Genomic DNA, 10,344 nt, shown 5'->3' on the forward strand with positions numbered 1-10,344 from the left:
AGCATAATTGCCTATATGGGCAATATTTCAACAAAATTGACTTGGCTGATCTGGGCAATATTGGAGTGGTTTTAGGGGTTATTGATGATGCTGAATCAATTTCTGACATTTTCAAAATTCAAAATGGCTGTCTAAACCGGATGATGGATTTCAAAATCTGGTCACTTCCGGTTTAGACAGCCATTTTGAATTTTGAAAATGTCAGAAATTGATTCAGCATCATCAATAACCCCTAAAACCACTCCAATATTGCCCAGATCAGCCAAGTCAATTTTGTTGAGATATTGCCCATATAGGCAATTATGCTAATTTATGCTAATTATGACAGTTATGCTAATTGCCCAATATATATAAGTTAGCATCCGGCAGTTTCTGAATACTGGGGACCCATACTATCTATTTCTAACATAAAACTTTGGGGTACTCAACATTTCCGGGTACTCATTGTTGGCAAGTAGACTATAAGGGCCATTTATGCTCAACGTTAAATACGCATACGGATACAGACGGAGCCTTTTGTCCGTACTCTGCGTTCATTTCGTCCATTTTTCGTCCGTTTCCACAAAGCTTACGGATACAGACCAAACGGAGCGGTACCACCGGAAACCGTGGGGGCGGTGTTGCTGTCACTACCCGATACGGAGCCTAGATCCAGTGTGAGACAGAAGAAGAAGAAGAAGACACGATGGGTGAACAAGAGAAAAAAAATTCTCTGTCCTCCAGCTGTGATGAATTTAACGGCCTTACCGACCACCGCATCACCTAACGAGTCTGTTTTTTTCTTTTATTTATGATGTACATTAAGATCTCCTCCGTAGTCGCCATGTTTGTTGTCATAAACTTTTGACTCTGAGCTGCCCCCTGGTGGATGTATTGGTTAACATCCATGCCAACGTTAAGGACGCATGAAAGTATGTGGGCAGTGACGGTAACAACGTTTGAAACGGACGCATACAATTACGTCCGTAAGTGGAGCATAAATGAGCCTTTAGTCAACGGAGGCAGAGGTCTATCAACGATTAAAATCACCACAACTCACTGAATCTTCAACCGATTTTCAAGCTGTTTGGTTTATTATAAATGTCAGACATATATTTATGATGCAACATACATTGATCATTTTTTAAATGTATTTTTTAATTTACTTATATCATACATACACTTAACACATACGCTATCGTCGTGCCTCAGGCCAGAGCCCCTGTGGCCCTCTCAAAATGTCTGCCAGGAAATTTTCTAGTTTGTTGTTATAGTTTTTTACAAACTATGACAAAAAATTAGACAACACATTTTTTCTTTCTAATCTCATCATATTGCTGGCTTGTTTACTATCCATAAATGGAAGTGTATATGTCTATATGTTTTGCACCATTCTCATTACATTAGTATTTTGTCTACAATAACCCTGGCATTGTATATTTGCACTATTTTTATTTTTATTTTTTTACTATTATTATTATTATGTAGTTTTGTTTTGTTTTTGTTTTTTTGTGTTATTTCCCTTTCTAATGTTATCCTAACACATAACTAATGTCATCTCAGCACTTATATTTGTGTATGATGTGCAACAAATAAAGCAAAATAATAATAATAATAATAATTTAAAGGGGTTTTTCTTTCAAAGTAATATCACACAACTGAAATGTGGAAAGACGTCATCAGCTGTTCACAATGTGGATGGTCGTCGTCCAATCAGAGAGCAGCTCTTATCGAGCTCTGACCTCTGATCAGTTTGAACTTTGAACTTGTTGGTTTTTCTTTTCTCTTCAGGTTCATGACAGAGAAAAACGGAGAGACTTGTGTCTGTTATTCATTTGTTTTTGTTTTGACACGATGTCGCAGCTTTTCCCGCTTTTTCTCCTTCTTCCCTCTGTTCTCGTGTCCCTCTTCCTCCCTCTCTTCACGCCAGTCGACGGCGGCCATGTCCTGGTGTTGCCGGGCGAGTACAGCCACTGGTTGAACATGCGGAGCATCATGGAGGAGCTGGTGAGGAGGAACCACTCCGTCACCGTCCTAGTTGCTGACGCGTCGCCATCCATCGACTACAACAACCGCCGAGACGCCGCCAAGTTCAACTTCCTGGTTTTCAAAGTGACGTCCACACTGGTTTTCAAAGACCTTCAAAGACTTTTCCGTGTGTGTTTCCATGTTGATTTAATGGTTAATGATGCGTTTCCTCCAGGTTCCGTTCAACAGATCGGAGGTTCACGGCCTCACGCAAGATTTCATCCACTTCTCCATGCACGAGTCTCACACCTCAACGCTGCTACGCCGCTTCCTCTCGGTGCTGGAATTGATGCGGCGCGCCATCGACTTTGGGAAGCAACAGTGTGACTCCATGTTGAAGAACGAGCAGCTGATGGCGGCTCTGCGCGACGCCTCGTTCGACGCCGTCCTGTGGGATCCGATGGTGATGGGCGGCGACCTGATGGCCGACGTGCTCGGCCTGCCGCTGGTCGTCTCGCTGCGATTCTCGTTTGGCGGCGTCATGGAGCGGCACTGTGGTCACGCTCCGGCGCCGCCGTCGTACGTGCCGGTCGCTCCGCTGGCGTACAGCGACCGCATGACGTTCGTAGAGCGGCTGATCAACGTGCTGACGTACGCCGCCACGTCAGCGGCGACTGAGTGGATGTGGAAGTCGACGGTGGATCGGTACTACAGCGAGCTCAAAGGTCAGTGAGGCGGGGATGAACTTTTATTTTGAAATGGTGAATGTAGCGACATGTCCCTTCAGAATAAAAGCAAAGACGGTTTATCCACAAGTTTCCGAACGTCATCTATGGGCAAACCCGGAAGCCGGTTTTGCCGGTTTGGTGGAATTGTACGGTTACGTTTCCATGGTTTTCAGTCGTTGTCATAGTTGCGGTAAACGCATGGATCTATTAACGCTGGCTTTTAACACGGATGTCAATTTGTGTGATATCCACTGTTAAAAGCTGGTGTGATGATCCATGCGTTTTACAGATTTTCATTGAAAAAAAAAAAAATCCATGCATTTACCGCTACTGAAACCATGGAAACGTAAACATAAAATTCCACCGGAAGAGCAAAACCGGCAAAACAGGCTACGTTTTTGACATTCGGAAAAAGGTGGAAAAACCAAGACCTTCCATGACGAGTCAGCTTCCTGTATGATGTCACTAGGCTTCTGCACGGCCACGCCCCTTTAGAGAGACCAGAGGCAGTAGAGTGTATTGACTCCAATGGGAAAATTTAATGTGAACACCGATTATGGTCGATTCTTTCTCCCCACAGTCACTGAAGTAAATTTTGGACTCATTTTTCACAAGCCACATCTCTTCTGAAAAGTTTGACACGAAAATGGCAATTTTCAGACGGAGAGATCAGGAGAAAATCCACTTTGTTCCAGACCTGTCTCTGTCTCTACGACACACTCTCGCCAGATTTGGCACAGATCTCCTAGGCAACGTCAAACAAACGGCCTCAAACTCCCGTGAAAATGATTTAAATTATTTTTGTCATGCTAAATATTACTGTTAGTAGTGTAAATATGTAACGTTATCATAAGAAAATATAAATATCTCACTATCATCTACCTACAAATTGTATAAATCCACACACACGTTCACAGACGAGGTGGGGTGACGGTTGGCCACGCCCACTTAGAGAGACAGGAAGTGTAGCCATTTCTTGGGGTATCTTTCCATTTATTGAATATCTTTGATAAAAGCGTCACGCTGCTGTCGTTTCCCGTGTGGACAGGAAGTCCCAGCAGCGTCTGCGACTCCATGGGCCGCGCCGACGTTTGGCTCATCAGGACTTTCTGGGACCTGGAGACGCCGCGACCGTTGGCGCCCAACTTCAAACACGTGGGCGGGCTGCACTGCAAACCGGCCAATCAGCTGCCGGACGACACGGAGGCCTTCGTGCAGAGCTCAGGCGACGCCGGCGTGGTGGTGGTTTCCTTCGGCTCCATGGTAACCAACCTGACGACGGAGCGCGCTGATGTCATCGCCACTGCTTTAGGACGAATCCCGCAGAAGGTCAGGAGCTCTGCCTACTCACTGAGTGACTTAAAGGGATAGTTCACCCAAAATTGAAATTGCACTCATTATCTACTCACCCTCATGTCGACTAAGGGCTGGGAGAAGTTTCAGAGTCCTCCGTGGCTTCTCTGAGTTACAGGGGGTCTCGACGCAGCAGTGCATGTCCATGTAACGGTTGCAAATGGATACCAACTGTCTTCGTAACAAAAAGACACACCAAAAAACATCCAAATACCTCCATGCTGCTCGTATGTAATGTCCGTCTTGTATTGAAGCCCCGAAATGCGAAATTGTCCCGAAAAAAATTAAATAAGTCTATATTTCAAGCTTGTTTGTAGCAGAAGCTTCTCGAAGCTCCTCTTCCCAGTTCGTCCAAGACTTATTTAATTTTTTTCGGGACAATTTCGCATTTCGGGGTGTTACGACTGCCGTCGTTATCTGTTAAATGTGTGCAGGTGTGTGTGGTGTGTCTGTCTCTCCTCCCAGGTGGTGCTTGTTAGCCTCCGATTCCTCCCACTCCGAGCGATTGGTGCCTGGTCCTCAGCCTGGTCGGGGATTGGTGCGTGGGTCTGGGGGCTTGGCATAAGAACCCCGAGTGGCAGTCGGCAGCTGGGCCAGAGCGAGGCAGACCACGCGTTCCTCCCCCTCACCCAACCAGCCACCTTTAGTTTTTGTTGTGTTCTCCCGTAGGGGTGGACTGCCATTTGAGTTATCCAGTTTTCTCCTGTTTTTGGTTAAGTCAGGGAGGTCAGCCTGTGTTCTGTTGTTTTTGGTTTCCTTTGCAGGTCAGTTTGTCCCTCTGAGTTAGATCCTCTTTTGTTTGTTATTTTGGCCTAGGTCCACCCCGAAGTTACTGAGCACTGTCATTATTTAATTATCGTTTAATCTGTACCAATAAATATTGGTTTATTTACTTCTGGCTCTGTGGCTGCTTGAGTTTTGGGGAGAGAATGTCACATTTTCATGTTGCTCCTCAGATACCCCTAGCTGGGGCGTAACATGAATTGGGGGCTCGTCCGCTTTCTCCTCACGCGTCTGGTTCGTCGGTAAGTAGTTTAGTGGTGAGTATTCTGGTTGGCAGTTTTCTTTGTACGGGGGGGAGTCATGGAGTTTGTGAAGAGTCCTTCCTGGGAGGGATTAGAACAGTGTGGGAAGGCAGATTTGTTAATTATGGCCAATTTCTATGGGGTTGTTGTATCTTACGCGTCAGGGGAGGCAGAGTTGCAACGTGTGTTGGGTGAGAGGTTGGTGGAGATGAGGGTGTTACCTGCTCAAGCTGTTTCTGGTGCGGAGGAGACAAAGGCTGCTTTGGCGGCTGAGGCGGGGCTTGCTTCTCCGGGGGCGGAGACGAGGGCAGCGGAGGTTGCTGGCGTCCTCGCCGCCGATGCGGAGCGTGAGCGTGCCTCTGAGTTTCCTGTGGGCGGTGTGTCCACAGAGGAGCTCCGCCTAGCCCTCCGAATAAAGGAGGTTGAAACCAGAAACAAAGAGCTTGAGGTGCAGGCCATGCAGCTCCGTGTGAGAGCTCTGGAGCTAGAGCAAAGCACACCTGTGGTCTCCACCCCTCGAGCTAGTCACATATTCTCTGCTTCCGCTGGTAACGCTTTTGATATTAGCAAGCACATTGCATTGGTCCCCCCGTTTCGGGAGTCAGAGGTCGACTCCTATTTCAGCGCTTTCGAGCGGATCGCTGTGGCATTAAGTTGGCCAAAGGAGTTTTGGTCACTCTTGCTGCAGTGCAAACTTGTTGGGAAAGCCCAGGAAGTTTGCGCGAGTTTGACCATTGACCAGAGTTTAAATTACGAGTTGTTAAAAAAAACTGTGTTACAAGCGTATGAACTTGTGCCAGAAGCCTACAGGCAAAAATTCAGGAATAGTGAAAAAACTGCCAACCAGACTCATGTGGAGTTTGCGCGTGAGAAGAGTGTTTTGTTTGATAAGTGGTGTAATGCGTGTAAAATCACAACGTTGGCCGACATGAGAGAATTAATGTTACTGGAGGAATTTAAGAAGTGTCTCCCGGAACGAATTGTTGTGTATTTGAACGAGCAAAAGGTGGTGTCACTGTCGAACGGGGCGGGTTCTGGCGGATGAGTTTATTTTGACTCACAAAAGTGTCTTCACTGGGCCAGTCCGCAGTTTCAATTCTCCGCCAGATCAGCGAATGAGGTCCCCGACGTTTGCGCGTAGAAGTCCTACACCAGTCCCCGCCGCTGGGGAGAACCGCGAGTGCTATTATTGTCATGAGCCAGGTCATCTAATTGCTGGGTGTCCTGTGCTCAAACGTAAAAATGTTAACCCTCATGAGGGTCCTGTCGGTGTGGGTTTTTTGAACGCAGTGCCCGCATTTGGAAAACAATCTCACGCGGCGCGGGAGGCTGGAGCGCTTGGTGAGGTAGATCCCCGCTTCAGACCGTTCATTTCCCATGGCTTCGTTTCATTGCCTGGCGAGGAAAAAGAGAAAGTGCCGGTGAAAATTCTCCGTGACACCGCTGCCTGTCATTCGTTTATGCTCGACAGTGTTTTGCCTCTCTCGTCTAGAACCTCGTGTAAGTCTAATCTGTTGGTACGAGGCATTAGAATGAGTGTTGTAAAAGCGCCGCTGCACCGGGTGCAGTTGTCCTCGCCCCTAGTGACAGGGTGCGTAAAAGTCGCCGTTCGTCCGTCGTTCCCTATTAAAGGGGTTTCGTTTATCCTTGGAAATGATTTAGCTGGTGAGAATGTGTTTTCTTTCCCTGAACTCGTTTGTGCGCCCGACTCGGTTTGCTCTGCCTCTTCTGTGTCCAATGTGTACCCTGTGTGCGCCCCGACGCGCGCACCGGTTCGTAATGTGGGTGACAACAGGTTTCTGTGTGAGAGTGTGTGTTCTGCTTCACCCCGTGTAAAAAAAAATGTGAAGGTGTCGGAAGGTGTGAATATTTCTGAACCATGTGTTGCGTTTGAGCCGTTGAGCCCGGTTGAAGTAAAAGGTCTGTGTTCCGAGTGTCCCGGTAAAATGTCGAGTGAATCTGATGAATCTGGTCGAAATAGAAAGTCGTGTGTGTGTCCGCTTTACCTTTCCAGGGCCCGTTTCTCCTCTCCATCGCCTGCTGCACCGGTGGTCTCTGTGCGTCCTGGTGCCACTGCTGCTCCGCTGTTCCGACTGGCTGATGATGGGTTGGTACAACATAATTGTTCACTGCCAGTTGCTCGTCCCCCGAACTCTGAGGTTGTAAGTGACCAGGAGTCCAAATTCTGCTTATTTCCTGCCGCTCGGGCAGATGTTATTCAGCGGCTGGAAATTGATCCGTCGCTTTGTGTTAATCGTTGTCACTCTACTGTGTTACATCCCGACTTTGTCGGGAGGGGGCGCTGGTCCAGTAAGCAGCAGGCACCCAGTTTGGACCCGACGGAGCGGTCTCTGACGCAGCAGGAGGTGAGTTGCCGTTTTCCCACTGGAGGGGGACCCCAGTGTGCCTGGCGCTGGGGCCGTCCTCCTGAGGAGGTATGAGCTTGGTGGTGTGCATTATTTCGGCTATTTGTTCTTATAGTTACTCTTTCTGTCATTGTGTTTTGTAGGAATTAGACATCGCAGGGGGGGATGTCTAATTTTGGGTTGGGGGGTGTTACGACTGCCGTCGTTATCTGTTAAATGTGTGCAGGTGTGTGTGGTGTGTCTGTCTCTCCTCCCAGGTGGTGCTTGTTAGCCTCCGATTCCTCCCACTCCGAGCGATTGGTGCCTGGTCCTCAGCCTGGTCGGGGATTGGTGCGTGGGTCTGGGGGCTTGGCATAAGAACCCCGAGTGGCAGTCGGCAGCTGGGCCAGAGCGAGGCAGACCACGCGTTCCTCCCCCTCACCCAACCAGCCACCTTTAGTTTTTGTTGTGTTCTCCCGTAGGGGTGGACTGCCATTTGAGTTATCCAGTTTTCTCCTGTTTTTGGTTAAGTCAGGGAGGTCAGCCTGTGTTCTGTTGTTTTTGGTTTCCTTTGCAGGTCAGTTTGTCCCTCTGAGTTAGATCCTCTTTTGTTTGTTATTTTGGCCTAGGTCCACCCCGAAGTTACTGAGCACTGTCATTATTTAATTATCGTTTAATCTGTACCAATAAATATTGGTTTATTTACTTCTGGCTCTGTGGCTGCTTGAGTTTTGGGGAGAGAATGTCACATTTTCATGTTGCTCCTCAGATACCCCTAGCTGGGGCGTAACAGGGGCTTCAATAAAAGACGGACATTACATACGAGCAGCATGGAGGTATTTGGATGTTTTTTGGTGTGTCTTTTTGTTACGAAGACAGTTGGTATCCATTTGCAACCGTTACATGGACATGCACTGCTACGCCGAGACCCCCTGTAACTCAGAGAAGCCACGGAGGACTCTGAAACTTCTCCCAGCCCTTAGTCGACATGAGGGTGAGAAGATAATGAGTGAAATTTCAATTCTGAGTGAACTATCCCTTTAATTGTTTCAACGTCGTCATGGTGACAGATGTAACAAACAGTCACAGGAATGACTTCATCCCAGGTTGCTCCCTTGTTCAGGTGATCTGGAAGTTCCGCGGAGCTCCGCCCACAACGCTGGGCGCCAACACGAAGCTTTTTGATTGGATCCCTCAGAACGACCTGCTCGGTACCAACTCTCAACGAATCATCTGCTGACGTGATTGATCAGTACCTATGAATATTGATTGATTGATTGATTGATTGATTGATTGATTGATTGATTGATTGATTGATTTTCACTTGTACAAACACAACCAACGTCCTTTCACAATAAAAGCCTGGAACTGTGTCCGTCCTGTCAGGTCACCCAAAGACCAGAGCGTTCGTGACGCACGGCGGCACCAACGGTTTGTACGAGGCCGTGTACCACGCCGTGCCGCTGGTCGGAATCCCGCTGTTTGGCGATCAGCCCGATAACCTCGCCCGCTTGAGTCGCCGTGGCGCCGGCGTCGTCCTCGACTTCAACCGCATGACGGCCGATGAGCTGACGGAGGCGCTGCACGCCGTCATCAACCAGCCAGGGTGAGGTGATGTCATCATCACATTAGTGTTGACATCACGGTGGCGGCGATGAGGTCACCGACAGAATTTTCCTGCATTTCACAATAAAAGCACGCTAACAATCAGTGGTGGACAGTAACGGAGTAAATGTACTTGAGTACTGTACTTAAGTACATATCCAGAGGATTTGTACTTTACTTGAGTATTAGATTTCTTTGGTACTTATTACTCTTACTTGAATACATTTCCATAACAAATATTTTTACTTTTACTCGAGTTAATTCCTAGGAAGGCTGAAAAGTACTCGTTACTTTCAGGTCTGCAGTTTTTTTTTGTTTTTTTTCTAAAATCCTATTGAACACAAGCTGTTTGTCAAAGAAGGAAACCCTAACCCCTAAAAGCAGCACATCAGTGCAGCTGGTTTCAAAGAGTTAATTCTCAGAAACAAGAATAAAAGGTCCTTAAATTCATTTAGAAAAAAATATAGTAATTAATTGATGTGAAAAATAAGAAATTTACTCTTACTCTTATTTTTACTTAAAGTAAATTTAAAAGCATGTACTTTTGGATACTTAAGTACCTTTAAAAGCAAGTACTTTTTTACTCTTACTCGAGTAACATGTCGACTGAGCTACTTTTACTTGTAACGGAGTACATTTTGACCAGTAGTATTTGTACTCTTACTCAAGTACTGGGGTTGAGTACTCTGTCCATCTCTGCTAACAATAAAAAATAAAACAGCAGCGTAACCTCTCGTTTTTTTTCTTCCCATGATGCTCAGCTACAGATCGCGTGTCCAGCAGCTGTCGGCGCTGCACCGCGACCGGCCGGTGGCGCCGCTGAGCACCGCCGTGTTCTGGGTGGAGTTCGTGATGCGACACGGCGGAGCGCAGCACCTGCGGTTGGCGTCGCGTGACCTGAACTGGTTCCAGTACCACAGCTTGGACGTTGCTGCCGCCCTGCTGGTTGTCGTGGCGACCGCCAGCGCCCTCTGCTGGGCGGGAGTTTGCTGTTTCGTGCGAAACCTCAGGGGAAGAAGAAGAGGAAGAGAAAAGAAAGAGTGAAGTTTTTATCATCTGATGTTTTATCCTGTTTTAACCTCCATTAAAGTACAGATATAAGAAACTGATTGGCTGATTGATTATTCTGTGGTGAGCCGACTTGGAGAGTTGCCAGGGCTGAAGTTTAGCATCGCGCTGGTTGCTAAGCTAACCTTAGGCTTTAACGGACTACTACACTGTCACATGACTTTTGACATCACCACCACTAAGCTTTCCACTGATATCGCTTTATTTTTGCAGGGATAGTTCAACATTTTGTCAAATTGGTCCATTGCCATAATCCCTATAGTCATAGCAGTA

The 10,344-nt window shown here is 47.2% G+C and overlaps 1 protein-coding gene across 1 annotated transcript; it reads left to right on the plus strand.

Annotated features, from left to right (window-relative positions):
• Positions 1 to 1,747: 1,747 nt before the first annotated feature.
• LOC146976949 (UDP-glucuronosyltransferase 2A1-like) lies at positions 1,748 to 10,115 on the plus strand. The gene is made up of 6 exons (XM_085792719.1): positions 1,748 to 2,091; positions 2,183 to 2,672; positions 3,724 to 4,004; positions 8,522 to 8,609; positions 8,785 to 9,004; positions 9,765 to 10,115. Exons 1-6 carry the CDS (start codon positions 1,834 to 1,836, stop codon positions 10,045 to 10,047), a joined length of 1,620 nt encoding a protein of 539 aa, XP_085648845.1. The 5' UTR covers positions 1,748 to 1,833; the 3' UTR covers positions 10,048 to 10,115.
• The last annotated feature ends 229 nt before the right edge of the window (positions 10,116 to 10,344 follow it).

The sequence above is a fragment of the Trachurus japonicus genome, chromosome 12 (assembly GCF_045865225.1).
Source record: "Trachurus japonicus isolate A0001 chromosome 12, Traja_1.0".
Lineage (NCBI taxonomy): Eukaryota > Metazoa > Chordata > Actinopteri > Carangiformes > Carangidae > Trachurus > Trachurus japonicus.

Excerpts from the sequence above, each read along its gene's own strand:
- LOC146976949 (XM_085792719.1), top strand. The coding sequence starts at position 1,834 with ATGTCGCAGCTTTTCCCGCTTTTTCTCCTTCTTCCCTCTGTTCTCGTG. Across the intron at positions 2,092-2,182 it reads TCAACTTCCTGGTTTTCAAA|GTTCCGTTCAACAGATCGGA; the intron begins GTGACGTCCACA and ends CGTTTCCTCCAG. Across the intron at positions 2,673-3,723 it reads GTACTACAGCGAGCTCAAAG|GAAGTCCCAGCAGCGTCTGC; the intron begins GTCAGTGAGGCG and ends CCGTGTGGACAG.